We start from the raw sequence: 23,006 nt of genomic DNA, 5'->3' as shown, positions 1-23,006 counted from the left end.
ATTTTATAGTTTTACACTTGTGGTTTAGAATCATCCTATACATTAAATGAATTAATTATACATTTGTCATATAGATCCCTCCTCTCCTTCAGATTCCGTTTTCTTGTTTCTAAAGCACACCATTTGGAGTTCTATTATTGAGGGTCTGAGCTGTAGAATACTTTGAATATTTATTCTGTAATTAATAAATGTCCTTCTCCAGAGGTGAGAGTCTGTGTAGCTGAGCTGGCTGGAATAGAGCAGGCTGACCCTAGTCAGCTGTCCAGTCTTTTCATTAGTGGTGTACCTCAGGACACTCTTTCCTTTGGTTGTCCTTATGCAAAACGAATGTCAGAGTCTTACAATGTTCCAGTTCATCTACCCTAAGTCAGCATAACACTGAAGGGATGTCTCAGATTCAAAGCCAAGGCCTTCACTGACAGTATAATTTAGGTCATCCCTTCCCTCTGTCCGATCTATTACAGCACGTTCCACACCTGTTGTTCCCAAATGCTTTCCCAAGCAGACTGTCTCTACTTAATGCTGACTCGGAGTGTCTTTCCAAGGCAGTTAGTGCCAGAGCTGGTCCATAAAAGATAGGATTTATGACTTGAGTCATGGCAACTTTACTGCTCTGAGGACCTCTTACTGGTGACAGGCATAAGACAGATAGTCCTTGGCACAAGGTAGCAGTGCAGTGGTTAAAATCTTTATCAGTAGTGAACTGGGATGGTATTCTAATAGAAGGTAATATTCTAATAGGTACAATGTGTCAAATGCTTGGAAAATATGAGAGAAACAGTGATCTTAAGGACAAGAGCAATATCTGATGCTAAGTAATTATTTGAGAACAGAAAAAAAAAGCCAAAGTGCTTAATTGGATTTTAAAATCTAACAATAAAATGGAGTGGGTTTCTGCTAGGAAGTAAAGAGGCTTTGATTCTGCAGTAGGAAGGCAGGGAAAAAAAAGAGAGAAACAAGTCCAATTCTTAATCCTAAGAGTGGCCACGCTCCAGAGATTAACCACAAAACTCAAGGAGCATAGATGTTCCAGGGTTAGGATGTCCGTCAGACGGAGACTCTGATGCAACAGGCTGGGTTGTGACACTGAGAATCTTACATTTCCAGTTCTCCTGAATCCTCTGAGCTTGACTGTGGTCCAGTTTTCCAGTTAATAGTTGGTGCCTGTGACCATGACAGCCAGTAGAGTGATGTGTGGAAGGCACAGGAAGACCTTTGTCTCTGCATGACTCAGCAGCCAGTGTAGGTTCAGATTTGGGGAGTCTGGCTCTTAGTTGTTTATTTTATGCAAATTTAAGCACAGGACAATTTGGTGACTATCTGATGATAATTAACTCAATCTCTTGTTCACAACAAAGCATCACACATCTCCTCGAGGAACAAAGTAAGTTAAATACAGATGAGGCATGACGACGTGGAAGTTTTTGGTAAAGTTAATAAAGATAGTCTACAGATTGACTGGCAAAATCAGGTTGTTGATTGGCCGAGAAAAACATATATATGAAAAGGGTCTGAGGAGAATCCGGTGCCTGAAAAGTCTCTGGCCACACAGGTAGCACAAAGGTCACCAGGCTGGAAAGCCGTCCGCTACAGCCTTCAGGGTAGATAGCAGGTACTGCATTCCTTCCCTTGAAGGAACAACTCTGTGAGTTTAGCCTTCCAGGTTCCTCCAGTGCCTATCCCTGAGCACAAAGACCTTGTCTCCCGTAGTTAATTCCTAATCTTCTCTGTTATTTGGAACCCACACAGATGCCTCCTTAGTCTGCCCCCAGCTCCGTCTAAACACTAGGCATATGGCTAAGGTTAAGTTAGAACATAAGTTGGCACAGATACTGTAATGAATGGCAAGGGCTATGTGGGCAGTGGTGAGGCTGATGTTCTGCAGAAGGCTGAGTGAGGAGGCAGGCAGCTGCTAGAGTATAGTGTTCCTACCGACAGAGTGGAGGGGCAATAAGTAAAGCTACTGCTCAGCTTGTACAAGTATAAGAACAGGGAAGAAGCCAAATGTGGTGGTCCACATCTGCAATCCCAGCCCTTAGGAAGCTGAGACAGGAATGTGGGCCACACAATAAGATTATAGTGAAGGAGGAGGCGTCATCGTGGTGTGAAGGGTGGAAGGGAGCACGTGGAACTTGAAAGCACATGATCAAGGAGATGTTAATATTCCAACGCCGAGCCAGGGTTCCTTCACTTATCTACGTGTTTCATACAGGAAAGTATTATCAGTTTTGCTTGTGAATATTATTTAAATTAATATGGAATAGATTTACTAGTATTGTTTTTTAATGTGGGATTTACAATTTTAATCAATTTTAAGGTATCAATAGTCATTCTGATGCCAGGCAAACATTCAATCACTGAACTTTATTCCAAGCCCAGGAGAATACAAACACTCAAGCCCAAATACCTATAGAATTGTGGGTCAAGCTGCATCTTATCTATGTGTTCTTTTTCTTGTGTTACCTTGTTAAGGGCACACAGGCAAAGTGCCTAAAACGTAAGGAGCAAGCCCATGACTATATTAGCTGTTGTTGACACTTTGTGTTTGTGAAAGAGTATCAGGTCTCAAAGAAGCTAGGGACAAATGGTGAACTGTGGCTCTATTAGCATATCAAAGCACATGCTGGCCAGACACTCAGAAACCCGGGGCTCCAGTTAGCTCAGCTCACTTCACCCTCTCCCCTAAACTTGTCTAGCTCCTGGACTTCCCTTCCCTCAGCTTCTTATTCTGCTAGAATGCTGCCATTGTGTCTGTGAGCTTTCTTGGCTCCCTTGTCCTCCTGGTCCCCTCTCTTGGCTCTCTCTTCTTTGTTCTTTTTCCCTTCTCTCTCCCTCTCTTCTCTCATGCTTCGTTTATAACTTTCTCTCCTTCAGATGTCTCTGGCAGCATTCTCCCTCACATCTACAATAAAATTCTCTCCTTACTCATACTTGGGAGCAGTCATGTCCTCATTTTATACAAAGAGGAGATGGTGATGTCTGTTGAAATTGATATAAGTGGTGGAAGCTTGAAGAAAACAAGTATGTTTTGATTATGATTAAATATTGTGGTAAATGGGAATAAGAGATTAGGGAACTATAGGAGGACAGAAGGGGAATCCTGAGAGGCTTGAGTTTAGTGACATAGACTCCTGTTTATGTATCAGCACCCCATCCCCCAAAACCCCACCCAGAAAATCAATAGGAGGGAAAAGGTACATCATTTAATGATCAGTAGTACAAAAACTATGATAAAAACTGTGACTAATGAGATGGGACTGTTTTATTAAGTAGAACTTGCAGAAAAAAAGACTGAAAAGGATGACTAAACAAGAGAATACAGAACAGAGCACAGGGTAGGAGCCTAGTAAGCCAAGACATTCATATTTCATTGACAAAACTGAGCTCTCTTCAGAGAAAGGCTTGAGGTGTGGTTATGAAAGCGAATTCCTGGAGTGCAGCAAAGATGATAACAGAAGGGGTTGGAAAAAAAGAGAGAGACCAAAACGAGTTGTCTTCCATTGGGATGTGAATGTGGTAAAGACAGAAGATGGCCTTGTTGGACATCAGTGGGAGGAGAGGCCCTTGGCCCTGAGGGTGTTTGATGTGTAGGAGAATGCAAGGGCTGGAAGCCAGGAGTGGGTGGGTGGATAGGGGAGCACCCTCAAAGAGGCAGAGGGAGGGGGATGGGATAGGGAGTTTTTGGAGGGGAGACCTGGAAAGGGAAAAACATTTGAAATGTAAATAAAAAAATATAAAAAAAAGTGGGTGGATATAACACAGCTCCACTCAAATATAGAAGGTGATAGGCAGTAAGTGATACTCACATGCAGTACTGGGAGTAATGTCAAGAACTTCCTCCCCAAAGGTAAGGTGGGAGTGAGAGTGGAACATTTACCTTCAGTGTTATTTAAAGCAAACAGTCTTGTAGGGAAGCATAGTTAGATCTCAGCCTCGGAGCAGAAGCAGAGAACGTGGGAGGATTTGCTCACAATGGAACAGAATGCACACAGCAGAGGCCAAGCAAGACACCTCCGAACTCAGTGTTGTGAGACATTAAAAAAAGCGGGGGTGGGTGGGTGGGGGGGAGGAGTGGAGGGCTCTGCAGTTTCCTGTGAGCACGCCTATAATCCTAGTGCTGAGAGACAGAGGTAATGGAGTCGTGGCTTCAAGGCCAGGGTTCCATTCATTATGTCTCAGAAAATAACAACAACAAAAATTAAAAATGTGCCATGTGAGGCTTGTCAGGCTCCCAGAAAGGAAAAGGATTTCAGAAGAGTCAGGCAAAAAATTGCTAGCAAAGTTCTTGTTCTCCTCTCAAAATTTTTTGTGGGCTCGTCTTTCTTTTCCTTTTGGACTTTTTAGCTCTCTGAGTTAAATAATAAAATCAGAATGACATAGCAGAGGCCTTGAGATGCGGCAGCTCTCTGCCCTCTACTTTCTTTGCAACGCTGGAGCCTCTTTCCATTGTAGCAAGTCCACTTCCGGGAAGGCGGGTCCTCCCCGAGGAGGGGGCGGAACATGCGGGATTCTTCCTGTTGACGTGTTCAACCTGGGCGCTCTGACATAGCAGGATATCCGGTCTCGCTCCCACCGTTGGAAACGGGCTGCTTCTGCCGTTCTAGCCCGCGGCTCGCCCTCTCCTCCGCGTCCTCGGCCACTGCGGTGAGTGGCGCGTCCCCGTGAGGCCGCGCGACGTGGGTGGGTCTGGAGAACGTGAGGGGCCCTCGGGCTGCTGGCGGGTCGCGAGCCGCGTGGCTCTTCCCGCGCCCCCGCCTCCTGGCCTCCCAGAGCCTGGAACCCAATGTCGCTCTGCTGTCACCAGGATCTAAGCTTGAACTCAAAGAAATCTCTCCTCGTTGGCACAAACAGATTCGAGGAAAAAAATAGGTCTGAGATGTCTTAGTGGGTACAGAATTCATCCACGGTCACCCGTGGCCACTCAGCCACATGCTCCAGACTTCCCTTTTAAACACTGAAGGAAGGCCCCGTGGCGTGGCCAGCATGATTAACCACTGATTAGCTCTGAAGACTGTCCTGTCCGAAAGGATTGGGGCACCAGAGTGAGAACACAGAAGCCTGGTTGTCTCTGTTGTAGTTTTTCTGTGTGCTGAAAACCAGCACTGTAAGGTTTGATGTCTGTGTGGGAAACAAACTCCAAAGCATCTGACTTGTCGAAACTGTTGCATCTAGGCACGAGGGACAGGCAGCGAAAGCCACTGTAGTACCTTAGTCTCTTAAGAGAAAATGGGTTTGTTTGCGGTCAGGCCTTGGGTTGCTGGTTATTTGTTTAGATACCATGTAGGTGACAGTGTACTGTATAATACTGTATGTCAACAGCATTAGGGCTGAGACTGTATAGCTCAAAATGGTTATTTCAACTTGGCACAAAACAAATATTTTTAGTCATTTCTTACTAATGGTGCATACATAGGTTTTTTTGAGTGAAGAGAATAATTAGGGTGAGAAAACAATTACTCTAGCTGTTTGGTTGAGGTCCTTGATGCTTATGCTGTGTGAGAGTTTGGAAGCCCAGAGGAGGGCCTTAGTTTAGGAGCCTGCAGCTGGAATAATGTGTGTGTAATGTTGCTAAAGGCTTCAGATGGGATGAGGTGCATTTAAAATTGAAAGACTGATTTAATATTTAAGGAAAGTATAGATGCTGTGTGACTGAACGCATCAATTATACCTTTCCTGTTTTCTTGTTTAGAAAGAAGGGAACATGCCGAAGAAAAAGACCGGTGCGAGGAAGAAGGCAGAGAACCGCCGAGAACGCGAGAAACAACTGCGAGCATCAAGAAGTACTGTCGACCTAGCCAAACACCCATGCAATGCTTCAATGGTGAGAGCTTTTTAAAGCAATGGCTGGTGGCTGAATGGAGGACTCTGTAGTACCATATATAGGTACCTAAAAAACATGATCAACTATGGTGTGCCCCTGTGAAGAACCTGTTAAAGGTGTCCTCAGTATTTTACTGAGTAACAATGATATTTTTATTGTTGTTAGAGTATGTATTATCAAGCCTGGCGTATCATGAATTACTGGTGACAATAGATGTTGAAGGCGAATGGGTGACAGGAACTGAGTGGGAGGCTCCAGCTTTTTTTATATATTCTTTAGCTCAGTTTTGATCATTTTCTCCTAGCCAGTCTCCATTCACTGAGTACCCTGATTTTTAGACATTTCCCATGTTCTTAACTAATTTGCTAGTCTTGAAAAAGTCAGATTGTTTTAAAATACTTCATTTTCATGACTTAATTTAGCAAATGTTTATCATTCAGGGGACCGAGTGTTCTGCCTGGGACTCTGGGTGCACCAATAATGGCAGATGATGGCAGATGGCGCACCTCCCTCTTTTGTATGTTTGTAGGATTCCCTAGTGTGTACTACTTTCTAGGACTCATTTGTTTATGAATGACAGAAACAATTTAACCTAGGGAAAAGCACCTCACTACCATAGTCCCTCCAAGTAGTGAGAAGAAGAAAGGAGCTAAGACTTGGGGACAGCTAGGCCTTGGGCCGCCCTCTGCTCTTGTTTCTTTGGCTCCTTCTGCCCCTGAGGATTGCCATGTTTTATTTGTGCAGCTTCTTGGTTTCTGGTCGAGTGCTTATATCGACCATATCTCCTATTGTGGAGGTCACAGACAAAGATTTCTCATAGGTTGGGCTCGTGCCGTTTTTTTGTCCCAGGACTGATTTATGATGTACAGGTCAGATGTCATGGTACAGATGTGACAGAGGGGATTGTGTTGTTGAATGTCAGGTTCTTTTGAGAAAAGAGGCGTGCTGGCAGACAAGACAGTGACTGGCGTGCGTACGTGCATGTCATGGAGTAGATCTTGGTATTTCAGTAAAGGGAAAGGAGCAGAGTTAGTGAGGCCTGCGGAGAAGAGGCCGGGACATGTTGGGGAAAGGCTGAGCAGTGGTGCCTTGGCTCCAGAGAGTGACAGACTGGAGAGCTTCGAACCCCGCTTAAATGGACATGCTGTGATCTTTAGTATTTCCTGTCCTTTATTCCTAGCACCCACACAATATTGGCAGATCGGATGGTTTTTAATTAAAATAGAAAATTGAGCAGGAATTTGTTTGTTTTCTGTAGTATTTGCTTTCTTTAAAACAACCAAAAGGGAATCTAGTATATTTTAACTTTTTTTGTAATATGGCTTTTTTCCCATCATTGATCACAGAGTATAAGTTTTTTTTTTACTTTTGCTAGTGGAGTATGTACAACATTTTGTACACATAGGCTGAGCTGGAAGTGGGATGTAGAACCTCTTATAGTTTAATTTGAGTCTTTATGATATAAGTAAATGTTCCATTTTAGGCTAGCAGAAAATTAATGTTATGCTTTAAATTCTACAGGAATGCGACAAATGTCAGAGGTAAATTTTCTTTTTCTTCCTGCATGAAATTGTCCTTGTGTGCTTTCTGTTGCTGTGCTATAACACTTGGGGAGGAAAGGGTTCATTGCATCTTACATTGATGAGGGAAGCCACGGCAAGAGCGCAAGGCAAGAACCTTGGGGCTGGAACTGATGCAGAGATGGTGGAGGAATGCTGCTTACTGGCTTGCTCCAGACTCAGGTTTAGCTGCCCTTCTTACACAACCCAGGACTACCTGCCAGTGTGGCACTGCCCACGGTACACTAGGTCCTCCTCCATCAAGTAGCAGTTGAGAAAATGCTCTGCAGACATTGGCCATGCTCCAGTCTGGCCTTAGGTGAGGCTCCCTCTTCTCAGATACTCTAGTTTATGTCAAGTTCATTAAAAACTAACTAGCACAGGGATAAATTAGTCTCATACTTTATTTGAAATTGACCCTATTTAAAATTTTTGTTTTACATGACAAGGCGGCAGAAGAATAGAGCATTTTGCTATTTTTGTAATTCTGTTCAGAAGTTACCAATTTGTGCACAGTGTGGTAAGTATACATCCATGAAGGCATGTCTTTATCAATCAAATGTTTGTGTGGCAGTTACCAAGTGTAGGTGGAGCTATTTCCCTAAATTCTAAATAAAACTGAATGTTGTTTCCTAGAGAAGGAAAACTGGTGTTTCCTAAGAGCCTCCTTACACGTCTGATTGGAAAGCACACTTACACTGAGACTGTGGCAGGTTTTGCTTTGTCTCTCTCATCTTGTGATTTCCGCTGTCTTCATGGAGACTTGGCTTAGGGAACCTAATCTACTTCACTCCAGATTTACCCCAAACTTTTCTGCTCAAACAAATCATTCTTTCTAGTTAGGAGGGGATGGTTCCAGTGGAACCTTTGGGGGTGCCATTGATACGAGCTTGTACAGAGCTGCAGGTTAGTGTTAGGGCTACATGTGGACTATTTCTAGTGTAGTTCTAGTTTTCCAGGAGTCGCTTATTCAGTTCTACAGCTAGTGGAGAAGAGAGACTCAACAGCCTTTGTTGTACTATATGCAAGTGGATGTCGGCTGAGAGACAAGCTTGTGGGCAGGGAGACGGCAACCCCTGCATGGTCAGTGTCTCTGGTTTGGACTTTAGAAAGCTGTGTCCAGATGCATTTTCCATTGCAGCCTTGCACTTTGTGCTAGACATGGAACAGCTGGGTAGCGACTGCCCTGTGCCCACTTTTTCTTCTTTTCCTGTTATCTAAGTCTGCTTCTCAGGAAACAAGATGCTGGGAAACCAAGCATCTTCTGTTTGTCCTGTGTTCCACTCTGCAGTCTGATGGGCCGCTAATATGTCCTCACTAATCTTGACATACTGTCTGATAAGCAGATTCTGGCCAGATGGGGCTTGGTAACTTGTAGGTGAGCACATTTCAGGCTCTGTGGTGACTTTTATATATGAATAAACTTAAGTGCAACAATTAGGCTCTGTAACCATTCACTGTGACTTTTGATAGTATGTGGCAAGAAATATCTGGTATGTCCAAGCTAGGCAGTTTGTATTATGATTTATGAATATTAAATTCATTTTAAAGCATGCTCTTGCAAAGTTTTAATTCACTTGCATTTCATAAGATTTGAAACTGCCAAAATGATCATCGGATTACAGTGCATAGCCTGGAACTTCTGCTTTTATTACAAGCATGAATTAGCATGTTCCATATAAATTATTGTGTAACAACTTTTATGGATTAATACATTTCTAATCTTAAGATCTGACTAAGGTAAAGAGATATATATCTGTGTAATTTTTCTATTATGTAAGTGGGAAAATAACTGCTTTCATTTTAAAATTTTTGAAAGCATTATTTCCATAGGCACTTGAGTTAGATCAAAGGGGAACTAGTGAACAAACTGTATGTACTGATGTGCAGGGCTAATAATATATACATTCTTTTTAATCAGGGAAAACAAAGTGTATGATGAAGTCGTCAGACTGTGTTATCAAGCATGCTGGTGTGTACAGTACTGGCCTTGCTATGGTGGTAAGCTGCTTTTCATTTCTTAGTGAGTAGGTTTCCAAGGATAAGATTAAGTCATTTTAACCCATATTTTATTGTGTTTTAAAAATAAGTTTTACTAATTCCTAGAAAAGTTCATATACTGTATCCACCGCACTGACTTCTACTTCTACCCAGATCTATCCCCATCTCTAGCCACCCAACTTTGTGCTCTTTTTTTTAAAAAAAATTATATTTTATACTATTTTAACTTATTGAGTCCAATTAATTTTGTTCAAATACTATTAGATGTAGTGCCTACCTTAGAGCTTGGTCAGCCAACCAGGGATCACACTGTCAAAGAAAACTGATCCTGTCCCAGCTGCCTATCAGATACCAACAGGGGAGTGACTTTTTGTTCATATCTCTATGCTGGGATAATGCTGGCTTTGAGCATCCTGCACAGGTTGTCTGCATTGTGTCAAAGTTGCTATGATTTCTATGTGCAACTGCCCCATTGTGTCTGAGCACACTCTTATTTCCTCATAGTCCTCTACCATCTCTGGCTCTCACAGCCTGGCTTTGTTAGAGGTGCCTGATCCTTGGAGAGAGGGCTATGTTGTAGACATCTTTCTGTATGTTAATTACCATGTACTGTAAGGAAAGAAGCTCCTCTGATGAGGTTTGAGAGACGTGCTGATCGGTGTATACAGCAGTAAGTCATTAAGAGTCTTTTTAATTCTGTCGGATTAGCAGAATAATAGTAATGTGACCTATGACTGATGGAGCCACAGGTTCTTGATCCTGATAATAGTGCCAGGCATGAGTTCCATCTGGAGGAGGTCTGAAATCAGTTCCCAAACGTCCATGCCACTGTTGTATCGGGGCATATCTTTCTAAGAGGTGTCACGGTTGTAGCTTTTAGGATTTACATCTGGGTAAGATTGATGATCACTTTCTCCTCTGGCAGAGTGCATAGCATTGTCTAGCACCATGAGAGCTAGCCAGGAGGAATGAAGCTTATAGTATCACCCCTGCCCAATGACAGTGCTTTCTGTGTGATTGTAGTTGCCTATCCAAATAAAGGAACCATGTGCCTTTAAAATGTTAAATAGAATTCACAAAATAAATTTCCTGAATTTGTAAGACCTTCATGAACATTCAAGCCTTTTGGCTAAATAAAGTTCAAAAGAATTTAAGGTTTAAATATTAAATCTGACAAAAAAGTATATATTAGTTATATATTACCTTTACTTGATAGGATTTTATAAGGAATTTTAGTGTCATAAATAAAAATACGTGGATTATTTGATATATTTTGTTCTTTTTCACTAGAAGATAGTATTTTAAGTATGAGCTATGGTTTTGCTATATTCTGCAATGTCCAAATTACATCCTTTGAGGAAAATAATACTGTTTTGTTTCGTTTTATGTTCATGAGCACTCTGTGTATACACCTACATGCCAAAAGAGGGCATCAGATCCTAGTATGGTTAGTTGTGAGCTACATGTGGTTGCTGGGATTTGAACTTGTGACCTTTGGAAGAGCAGACAGTGCTCTTAACCTCTGAGCCATCTTTCCAGCCCCAGTAATAGTAGTTTTATGTGTATTGTTTATGGTAATTTCCCTAGTCTGGATTTTCCCTGGGATAGAACTTTGTTCCCAGACATGAGTCCTATGCCTGCTCTTTCTTTCTGTGCTGATAACCATTTGCTACCCTTCCATGTCCTTGTGTGGGGTGAGTAGGAAGGCAATTGAACCATCCTTTAGTATTTTCCCTGTGCCCTTTGCTGTGTGAGTTCTGTGCCTTAACATCTTCTGGATTGCATAGTTGAGAGCCCCTCTTTATTGCTAGATTCCTAACTGATGGAGGAGAGGTAGATGGAAGGTCTCCTACACCTGATCTTACAAGTCAGAGCGAATAGCCCCTACTTGCTATGTTTTGGTCCTTTGTTTTGTAACAGCCTTAGTGGTTGCAGTGGTCCTGTGGTAGCTGATCTGGAGCTCTTGTTTCTTTGTTGCAGGGTGCAATATGTGACTTCTGCGAAGCTTGGGTTTGCCATGGGAGGAAGTGTCTTAGCACCCATGCCTGTGCCTGCCCACTCACAGATGCAGAGTGTGTGGAATGTGAGCGAGGGGTATGGGACCATGGTGAGTGATGAGGTGCAAATGTATCTTAGTTATGAGTAAATGCTCACTTGCTTACTCTCTCCACATAGATACATACGTTCAGATCTTTAACCTCTGGTACAGTTTCAGCAATCAGTTTGGTTGGAAGGGGATTGTCCTAGCAGTATTAATAAGTGCTGGTGCTAGTCACCCAGGCAGGTAGAGAGGGCAGTTTGGGGGAGGACAGACTCCTCTCTCAAGCCTGTTCCTGTTCTGTAAAGTTGGCTGGCAGGAGAGAATGGAGACCCACAGTTTAATGGTTCAGTTTGAAGTACATCAGTGGTTCTCTGTTAGCTGCTGCTACACAGTTTTGATGTGCTGCTGAATTTAGATGCTGACTTTGACAAGTTATGTGAACAAAGATTTTTAAAGTTACTAAGTTTGCCATATTACACTTGTGGGTTTTATTTTACTCTCACAGGAGGAAGAATATTCAGCTGTTCGTTTTGCCATAATTTTCTCTGTGAAGATGACCAGTTTGAGCATCAAGCCAGCTGCCAAGTTTTAGAAGCAGAAACATTTAAATGTAAGTTCTTTTGCTAGCTGTTCTTGTACCTAGGATTCTGAATAGTAAAAATGTGAAACTTAATTAAAAGGAATAAATTTTTTTTAATGCTACCTCTTAGTGTGTTGTATGATGTGTATATTTTGTTTATGGGGAAAAAAACACATGAGCGCTGGATTTTTCTCTGGGGATAATAGTGGTATACTGGATGAGCCCTTTTCATTTTGTGGCCTTGATCAGACATTGCTGTTCTTGTAACATTCCTGGTCCTGTGTACCAGCTGGCATTTTCACCTTCTGGTTTCCTGTACCAACCAAGTTCAGCCTCTCCTTCCCTTTCTCAATGCCTTTAAGTATGTGATCCCACTCTTAGTTCATCTCTCGCATTGCATTAAATGCTCACCTACCCCCGTTTTAGGCTTTGGCAGAATGTATAGGACAAAAATAAAGTTATCTGTGGAGGAAGCCTGGGTGCTTTGTGTGTTTTATAGTACTTGAACCATGCAGGTCAGCAGCTGACTGGTTCACTGTGATTCAATTGAGTGAGCATCCACCGATACAAGAAATGGCAGAAATAAATATGCAAGGCCGAGGATCTGACAGGATGTTAAGACGAGTCTTGTCTTCCACAGGTGTTTCCTGCAATCGACTTGGCCAGCATTCATGTCTCCGCTGTAAGGTGTGTTGGCTTACTGTCTCATTTAGTTTGATTTGAACCTCTGTACTCTTGCTTCAGCTCTTGGATACTTATAGCGTTAATATATGTGGAACTTAAAACTTATGTAATTTTTTTTGTTTGTTTTCTTAATTAATGAGCTAGTTAATTAATTGGCACTAGGTCTTGCTCTGAGGTCTGAGCTGGCCTTGAACTGCTTTTGCTTCCTGAGTTTCGGGGTTTCTGGCCTGAAATGCCATATCTGACTTACTCTTTTAGCTTTCAGATTGTGGCATGGCAGTTGGTAACTTAGTGGGTTTCCACTTTTCTTGTAGTAGTTACCTCTATTACATGCTTCCATGGACCCAGAGAACATTGTGAGCTGAGTCCCGGGGCTGTGAATTCAGTTGTACCTGCTTAGAGGTACAAATCTTCATGGTGAAGATTTCCATAATGTTTCCTTTGGCTGACACCTACAGTATTTTTGTTGTTCGTAGATCACTAGATAGATCATTCGTTTATCTCAGAAATACTTCTCTTCTTTGTAACCTTTCTTGTCCATGCCCTATTTCTCTCCTGGTTCTGTGTGAGTGCTGCAGAATGCTCTTTTCTGCTGCTTAGAGCATATCTGTCTGTCTTTGCTCACTTTACTCTGTTGACTTTGCGATGTCAGCTGAGACTCCATGCTGTTCAGTGGCCCTCTTTTTTTTTCTCAATACCTAGGAATTTGACATTGCCTCTCCTCCCCTTACTTGGGTGATGGTGTACTCTGAAGGTGAACTACCCCACTGTCTTGTTATCATTAAAACCCCAAATATAAACAAGTCGATAGGCCACTTTCTATGTCATTATCTGTATCAGTGTCTGCCTTGTGTTAGGACCTGTTTCAGAAGAGTCCTGGCAAAATCCATTTCCCTGTAGGAAATTGAAATCAAGAGCAATCCCAGTACAACTCTTAACTCTTCCTTAACCAAAACTATCTTCCAAGTCTTCTTGCAATACTGGATAGTATAGTTTTATATCTTACATTAAATATTGCCTTATTTCTGCTTTTCTTGTATAGGCTTGTTTCTGTGATGAACATACAAGGAGCAAAGTGTTTAAGCAAGAAAAAGGAAAACAACCTCCTTGCCCTAAATGTGGGCATGAAACACAGGAGACAAAGGATCTTAGCATGTCAAGTAAGGCTTCTCGTAGGGTACCAATGGAGTGGTTGGCTTTCATGCTTAGACTACATTTATCTTTTTGTCTACTTTGTGTGTGTGTTTGTGTGTCGTGTGTGTATACACATATACACATATTTATGAACTCTGCTTTTGTTTGAAAAGATAAATGTATCTGTTTTTCAATTTGATATAAGAAATATATTGAGGTTTGCTGTTTGCCTTAGTTATTTGTGATGATGTCTAGATTTCTGTGAGAAATGAGGAGAATGCTTCCCTTTTCATTTGATAGTAAGCACCACTGTAACAGTGTATCCCGTGACCGTGGGATGTGTGAGCGTTGGCACTGGCTGATGACGTGGATGTGACTGTCTTTTGTAGCACGCTCCTTGAAATTTGGCAGGCAGACTGGAGGAGAAGAAGATGGAGCCTCAGGGTATGATGCTTACTGGAAGAACCTGTCGTCGGACAAGTATGGAGATACTGGATACCATGATGATGATGAGGAGGAGGATGAAGCAGAGGATGAAGAGGAAGAAGATGGGAAGGACTCAGATGCTGAGTCATCAGATCTGTTCAATAACTTGAATTTAGGAAGGACCTATGCCAGTGGCTACGCTCACTACGAGGAGCAGGAGAGCTAGGAGCTGCCCCTTGTTGGCACTTGTGGGAAGAGCAGGCTGAATCTGAGGATGCTCAGATGGACCCTCCCTTGCCTTGTCCAAAAGTCCAGTCACACTGGGCTCGGGAGGTTCTCGCAGTTTCTAGGGATGCTATGTGAACTTGCAGTGTACGTAAAGTGAGTTAGATGTAAGACAGATGGAGCATCATGGGTTGGATTATTACTGAGTTCAATAATCTGGTGGGTTTTGCCAGCTAGAAACATAATAAAATACATGATAAAGGAATAGAAAGGAAATATATTTATTTGAAATTAAATTACTGCTTATAAATTCATGTCTCTGATTTTACAAAGTGTAATGGGTAAAATTACCATATTCTTTTTCTTATTTCAATCCATACAATGAGAGTCATGTTCAGTTTTTCACTGACTTCATGCTGGGTAATGTTCACTCTGCATTAGCGGTTGCCATGTTCACCGTTTTCTTACAATGTCTATCCAGTGCTTGTTACTGTCTCACTGACAGACAGAAGTCTAGCTGTTTTCATCCACATAATGGCAGGCAGGGCTAGTGTTGCTGCTGCTTCACCCAGAGAATCTCATTTTACAATAAAGTTAGTATTATACTTGAGTACTTTTGGTACTGAGTTCTTGTTTTATCAACTTATTTTGGAAAACATTTAAGTATTTTTCTATAAACTAATGAGTTTTGACCTAATGTTGGTATAGTAATCTGAGATGAATTATGTGCCACAAAGATAAGTAGTATTGACCCGTCTTCAGTGATAAATGGAGACCTGACGGTCGGGGCACAGGTGTCTGCTTCCTCCTTGTATTAATAATGACTTAGGATATTGTGCTTACTGGGCAGCTCAGCTTCTCCTGCTGCTGTGACAGTATCCTTTTACCAGAGCAACTCAGGAAGAGAGGGTTTATTTTGGCTTCCAGTTCCAGGAGGATTTAGTCTGTCATGGCAGGGAAGGTGAGGTGGTAGGACCATAGAGCAATTTGTCATATTTCATCATTAGTCAAGAAGTAGAACAGGAAATGGGATGGGCCTGTAAGGCCTTAAAGTCCACAGGGATGTACCGGGGGCTCTACCTCCAAAAGGAGCCTTTCCAAATAGTACCACCAGCTGTGGAAATTCGAACACAAGAGTCTAGGGGATTTTATGTGGAAACCATAACCTTAGTCAAAGGGAGAACATTGGACTGCTGAATTAGAGGTATTTGGAGAAATTTGGGTGACAATTTCTAGATCATTATTTTTGTAAGAACATCAGAGGTGCAGGAGGACATGAGGTATGAATGGAAGCAAGAGGACCCCTGGCTTTATAGGAAAAGACTTTTCGTGTCTTCCAGTCCAGAGGAGTATGTCACACGCTGGTCAGGGCACTCTGGGAAACCTGAGCACCCCTGACAGGTGAGACTGAGGCATGTGGGTGCTGTAGAAGATCTTTAATGATGAGGAGCCCCTCAGGCAGAGGCATTTCCAGAGAGCATGGCCTTTTAACCTGGAGCCTTTGCAGCTTAAGCAAAACACAGGGAGGCTCAAGACCTGAGAAAACGGGAGCTGTAAGAATTATCCTGCATTGGGAAGAGCCAGAGCGATATTCTAGGGGTGCCACTGCTGAAGAGGATCAGAAGAGAAAGTTAGTGTGATGGCTTCCCCTGCCATCCGGGTCTTAGATTACACAGTAGTTACTTTGTTAGAGGATATAACACCATGGTTAGGATTCTGGGAGATTGTCAGAATTCATTCCCAGGATGGCTTCTAGAAGCATAGTTAAATTAATAACCCATTTGTGGCCAGGCTTTCTGAGGTGGGTGGGAAAGGGCATGGGGAACACCAAGACTGATGCCCTGAATTCAATCCCTGGATTCCACATGGTGAAAGGAGTGAACTGATTCCTGCAAGTTGTCTTCTGATGTTAGTGTATGTGTGTGTTTAGAAAGCTCTCTGTAGACCAATTTGGCTACCAGGGAAACTTGTAGAACTCAGTGGGCTGATGGCACGTCAGACAGAAACTAGTGGCTAAATGATGTGCCCAATTACCAAAAGTCAGGGTACAGTATAAAGACTCAAAATGAGAACAGCCGAGATGCAACCTGCAGGACTATGAGGGTTAGTACAACAGGAGCTGAGTGGCCAAACAAAAGGGAGAATCAAGAGGAAGGCCACGTAACAGACAAGTTCTCCGTTACCACTCTAGTGGAAGGTGGTTAAGCTCATGAGCCAAAAATGCTCAGTTGCTTGTCAAGTATTTGGTCAGAGTAACAATGATAACTAAATAATCTGCTACCCCAATAAAGTCCCTAAGGTTCTATATTTGCATTGGTTTTCTAGTAATTTTACCAGTGGAGAAAAGACCAAAGTTTATTTAAAAAGCCTTTCAAGACCTAGTATCTGTACCAACATTGATACTCAAATTGTCTCAATGTGTGTGGCATCACAAATGGAGGACTTTTTGCTAAATTTAAACTTAGATTTTTTTTTTTTAAACTGGATTTGTAGAAGTAAGTAGAGGCCCCTAAAACTCTTAGTTTTGAATCATTCTAACAAAATAACTGAGATACTCCATTGATGAGAGGAAAGGCTTCTTCTGGCTCACAGTTTTAGAGGTTCTGGTTCATGGATGGGTTGCCTTGTTGCTTTTGGGTCTGCAGAGAGGCAGAATATCATGGTGAGCGTGTGTGAGCAAAACCTCAACTCGGGACCCGGAAGCAAAGGAGAGAAAGGAGTTGAGATCATACTTTACCCTTCAAGGCTACTTTCCCAATGACATAAAGACTTATCTTAAAAGATTCTACTATCCTGAAAAGTACCATCCCGAGAGACAAGCACATGGGCCTTTGGGAGATATATGGTATTCAAATTAGAGAACTATTCTCATGCCGTTTTCACTGTTGACAAGGATCATGAACAATGTGTCACCAAGAGTGATGGCAGAGTGTGCTGTTTCTTTTAGGGATAAGGATGCAGAGATGGTCTTCATATCTACATATCCGTACTTCTGGTTACTGGTTACCTAGAATTTTATGTCCTCAGGAGGAGACCTTGGGCAGAGGACCCAGTAAATGCCCTTTTTATTACAAACTATGCCTACCACGTCAGTATTGTAGCTCCGTCCAGGGTGTGAAAGACAGCCAAGAGCCCAGTGTCTTGGCGGGGATGAATGACTAGCCACCAGAAGGAAACGCAGACCTGGTGGAGGAATTAGAGTGTCCCAGGGGATTCTTGGGCTTTCTAAGGATGCCTATGAATAGCCACGGGTGCACATGGCCAAGGTATCCATCTGTGAAAAGCACAATGCCTAGATCCTATACAGATGAAGGCTTGAGTCATGGTACCAGTGAAGCCACCAAAATCAACTGACTTGGGAGTCACAAGGCAGCTTCTGGGTTGGCTGCAGCTGCCAAGTGCTGTTTTGAATGAATGTAATGTAGTGTTTAGATGACATGTTTTGGCTCAACATGGCTCAACTCTTGACAAATAACTATTTAGTTAATATCCTTATCCAGGATCTAATCACGGTCCCTGAAGTACATGAGCAAATATATTTGACTCTGCATTTTGTGTTTAGTTTGGCAAACTTTTTCTGGAATATTGTATTGATGTGATGTGTTTGAAATATTGTATTGATTTATTTGAGGATAACCGTCATTACTCACCCACAAGCCTCTGCTCCTACAGAATATATTAGTCCGTTTCAGAAAGTGCATAGAGCAAATAATAGCAATGGGCACCATGGTGCTCCAGGGATGACCTTGGCTACTTATTTGCCTAATGAGAACTATTCGAAAAACAGAACAATATGTCAAGTTCTAATCATATTTTGTGGGATCAGAAACACTGCGGTGATAAATCAGACACATTGAAAATTCTTTAGGATTTAGAGCATAAACTGTACATTTATGCAGGGGGCTTTTGCTAAAGAGATTTTGTGAAATGGCAAAGTAATATACTATGTACCATGGCTAACTCATAATCTGACGTGGGCAGCAAAGAACTGCATTTTCCCTTCAAGCCAAAGTAAAGGTTCAGTTAGCATTTGCCACAGACCTATTGCTAAAATAGAAATGAAAGGTTTAAGGCTGAAGGAGGCATCACTGAAGTTCTTAGGGCTTGATAAGAAGAGGCAATGCAAAATAAAGGACAGCTACAGTTCCCTCCCCATCCTCGCTCCTTAGCCTTGCTCCTCCAGGATTGCACATTTAATAAGGGGTTTTCCAAGGGATTTTCCAAGGAAACTGAGCATCCATGGGTAGAAGTCACTAACACCGAGCCAACTGTATGCCTAATAAAAACTACAAGAAAACAAAACAAAGCAAAAGATACAGAAGGGTACAAGTGAAATCTAGGGTAATTAGGGAAAACTCTAATATCAATCCAGAAATTGAAGGGTGAGCCACACGTGGGGAAGCCAGACAGAGACCAAAATAAACAATACTAAAATTATTAATGTTTAAGTATCTGAGTGAACGTATCTTACGTGTGTGTGTGTGTGTGTGTGTGTGTGTCCACCTGCGCTTGCACGTGCTTGTGGGGGATTAGGGAGTGCCCTATCTCCTAGAGCTGCAGTTAACATATGATTATGAGCCTCCCGGCATGGGTGCTGGGAACCAAACTTGGATCTTCTGAAGAGCAGCACAAGCCCATTAAAAACAAAATTTTAAAAAGTGTATTCATTACTTGCTGGGTTACTAGGATCAAATCCATGACTGGCAGCAACATAAGCAGAGAGGGGCTTATTTTGGTTTATGGTTTGAAGGTATAGCCCATCAAGGTGTGAAACAGCAAGCTAAAGTAGCAGGAGTATTAGGTGCTCATTCACAAGTGGGGTGGAGGATGGGGAAGCAGGAAGCAGGGAGAGAGACCCTTGGGGAGCAAGCATTGTAACACATCAAAGCCCACCTCCTCAAGACTCACTTCCTCCAGCTAAGCTCCACCTCCTTCTGACATTTCTTCCAGCTGAGCCCCACCCCCAGTACGTGTTGCTATGGGAAGCAACATCAACAGAAGAGGAGCAGGTGTTTACACACACCAGCCCGTGGTGGTGGTGTTTCACCACATCCAAGTCATAACAATAAGGATATCTAAAATGTGTTTCCTAAATTCACAACTCCTTTTAAAGACCTGCTGTGGGGACTACATACTTCTTAAGTCACTTGTTCCAGTCTGTATTTTTGAGAAGATGTTTGTATTTTATAGACATTACCGTAATTCTTATTCTAAATTGATAATACTATTCCATTTAGCTCTATTTGTTCAAAATGATTCTTGGCTTTTTCAGAAATGAAGTATAATAATGTTTGAGATTTGTAATCTTTTGAAGATAGTCGTGTAGAATTATGAAAAGGAATTTTTCCCAGTGTTTGTATCATTTTTTTGTTTATTTTACACTCCATATTTTATCTTCCTCCTCCATCCTCCCTCCGACTGCTCCACAGCCCACACCTCCTCCCCACCCCACCCCATCCTCTCGTGAGTGCTCCCACTCTCCCTCACCCCACCTGACCTCTAAACTCCCTCAGGCCACCAATCTCTTGAGGCCCCATATCAGAATCATCATATCTGTGTGCATCATATCAGAATGAACACAGAACCAGAAATCCTCTACTGTATGTGTGCTGGGGGCCTCATATCAGCAGTGTATGCTGCCTGTTTGATTGTCCAGTGTTTGAGAGATCTTGGGGGTCCAGATTAATTGAGACTGCTGGTCTTCCTACAGGGTTGCCCTCCTCCTCAGCTTCTTTCAGTGTTTCCCTAATTCAACAACAGGGATCAACTGCTTCTGTCCATTGGTTGGGTGCAACTATCTGCCTCTGATTCTTTCAGCTGCTTGTTGGGTCTTCTAGAGTATAGTCATGCTAGGTTCCTTTTAAAAAAAAAATAATTTTATTTGTAATTTATTTTTACACGCCATATTCCATTCCCCGCCCCTCCCCATCTACCCTCTGACTTCTCCACATCCCACACCTCCTCCTCACCCCACTCCTCATGTGGGTGCCCCCCCCCCCACACACCTGACCTCTAAATTCCCTGGGGCCTCCAGTCTCTTGAGGGTTAGGTGTTTCATCTCTGAATGAACTCAGACCTGGAAGTCCTCTACTGTATGTGTGTTGGGGGCCTCATATCAGCTGATGTATCTTGTCTGTTTGGTGGTCCAGTGTTTGAGAAGTCTTGGAAGTCCATATTAATTGAGACCGCTGGTCCTCCTACAGGATCGCCCTTCTCCTCAGCTTCTTTCAGGGGTAAGCTTAGAACAATGCCTTTTTCAACAGCTGCACTTGCAGCATTGAGAGCATCTGTAACGTCTTTCTTTTCTTTTCTTTTTTTTTTTTTTATAGATATGTTACACATTTTCTTTTTTTTTTTTTCTTTTTTTCCATTTTTTATTAGGTATTTAACTCATTTACATTTCCAATGCTATACCAAAAGTCCCCCATATCCACCCACCCCCACTCCCCTGCCCACCCACTCCCCCTTTTTGGCCCTGGTGTTCCCCTGTACTGGGGCATATAAAGTTTGCAAGTCCAATGGGCCTCTCTTTCCAGTGATGGCCAACTAGGCCATCTTTTGATATATATGCAGCTAGAGTCAAGAGCTCCGGGGTACTGGTTAGCTCATAATGTTGTTCCACCTATAGGGTTGCAGATCCCTTTAGCTCCTTGGCTACTTTCTCTAGCTCCTCCATTGGGAGCCCTATGATCCATCCATTAGCTGACTGTGAGCATCCACTTCTGTGTTTGCTGGGCCCCGGCATAGTCTCACAAGAGACAGCTACATCTGCGTCCTTTCAATAAAATCTTGCTAGTGTATGCAATGGTGTCAGCGTTTGGATGCTGATTATGGGGTGGATCCCTGGATATGGCAGTCTCTACATGGTCCATCCTTTCATCTCAGCTCCAAACTCCGTCTCTGTAACTCCTTCCATGGGTGTTTTGTTCCCAAATCTAAGGAGGGGCATAGTGTCCACACTTCAGTCTTCATTCTTCTCCAAATGCAAGGGCAGCCACATTCATTAGAGACACTTTAGTAAAGCTCAAAGCATACATTGCACCTCACACAATAATAGTGGGAGACTTCAACACACCACTTTCTTCAAAGGACAGATCGTGGAAACAGAAACTAAACAGGGACACAGTGAAACAGAAGTTATGAAACAAATGGACCTGACAGATATCTACAGAACATTTTATCCTAAAACAAAAGGATATACCTTCTTCTCAGCACCTCACGGGACCTTCTCCAAAATTGACCATATAATTGGTCACAAAACAGGCCTCAATAGATACAAAAATATTGAAATTGTCCCATGTATCCTATCAGACCACCATGGCCTAAGACTGATCTTCAATAACAACATAAATAATGGAAAGCCAACATTCATGTGGAAACTGAATAACACTCTTCTCAATGATACCTTGGTCAAGGAAGGAATAAAGAAAGAAATTAAAGACTTTTTAGAGTTTAATGAAAATGAAGCCACAACGTACCCAAACCTATGGGACACAATGAAAGCATTTCTAAGAGGGAAACTCATAGCGCTGAGTGTCTCCAAGAAGAAACGGGAGACAGCACATACTAGCAGCTTGACAACACATCTAAAAGCCCTAGAAAAAAAGGAAGCAAATTCACCCAAGAGGAGTAGACGGCAGGAAATAATCAAACTCAGGGGTGAAATCAACCAAGTGGAAACAAGAAGAACTATTCAAAGAATTAACCAAACGAGGAGTTGGTTCTTTGAGAAAATCAACAAGATAGATAAACCCTTAGCTAGACTCACTAAAGGGCACAGGGACAAAATCCTAATTAACAAAATCAGAACTGAAAAGGGAGACATAACAACAGATCCTGAAGAAATCCAAAACACCATCAGATCCTTCTACAAAAGGCTATACTCAACAAAACTGGAAAACCTGGACGAAATGGACAAATTTCTGGACAGATACCAGGTACCAAAGTTGAATCAGGATCAAGTTGACCATCTAAACAGTCCCATATCACCTAAAGAAATAGAAGCAGTTATCAATAGTCTCCCAACCAAAAAAAGCCCAGGACCAGATGGGTTTAGTGCACAGTTCTACCAGACCTTCAAAGAAGATCTAATTCCAATTCTGCACAAACTATTTCACAAAATAGAAGTAGAAGGTACTCTACCCAACTCATTTTATGAAGCCACTATTACTCTGATACCTAAACCATAGAAAGACCCAACAAAGATAGAGAACTTCAGACCAATTTCTCTTATGAATATCGATGCAAAAATCCTCAATAAAATTCTCGCTAACCGAATCCAAGAACACATTAAAGCAATCATCCATCCTGACCAAGTAGGTTTTATTCCAGGGATGCAGGGATGGTTTAATATACGAAAATCCATCAATGTAATCCATTATATAGACAAACTCAAAGACAAAAACCACATGATCATCTCGTTAGATGCAGAAAAAGCATTTGACAAGATCCAACACCCATTCATGATAAAAGTTTTGGAAAGATCAGGAATTCAAGGCCCATACGTCTTTCTTTTCATTCACTTCAAGATCACTC

General features: G+C 42.3%; 1 protein-coding gene across 5 annotated transcripts; it reads left to right on the top strand.

Annotated features, from left to right (window-relative positions):
• Positions 1–4,555: 4,555 nt before the first annotated feature.
• Positions 4,556–15,083, top strand: Zfp330 (zinc finger protein 330). 5 transcript variants are annotated; one of them, NM_001368343.1, is made up of 10 exons: positions 4,556–4,644; positions 5,690–5,821; positions 7,343–7,362; positions 7,830–7,900; positions 9,302–9,381; positions 11,362–11,488; positions 11,931–12,032; positions 12,643–12,689; positions 13,729–13,846; positions 14,210–15,083. In NM_001368343.1, the coding sequence occupies exons 2-10, from the start codon at positions 5,702–5,704 to the stop codon at positions 14,470–14,472; spliced, it is 948 nt and encodes a 315-aa protein (NP_001355272.1). In that variant the 5' UTR covers positions 4,556–4,644; positions 5,690–5,701; the 3' UTR covers positions 14,473–15,083. The 5 variants fall into 5 exon arrangements, with proteins under 5 accessions (NP_001355272.1, NP_663575.1, NP_001355273.1 ...); NM_145600.2 differs by having other exon boundaries at positions 11,928–12,032; NM_001368344.1 differs by lacking the exon at positions 7,343–7,362 and having other exon boundaries at positions 11,928–12,032.

Source organism: Mus musculus, chromosome 8 (genome assembly GCF_000001635.26).
Source record: "Mus musculus strain C57BL/6J chromosome 8, GRCm38.p6 C57BL/6J".
NCBI classification, from domain to species: Eukaryota; Metazoa; Chordata; class Mammalia; order Rodentia; family Muridae; genus Mus; species Mus musculus.
This window is presented reverse-complemented; position numbering and strand designations above follow the sequence as displayed.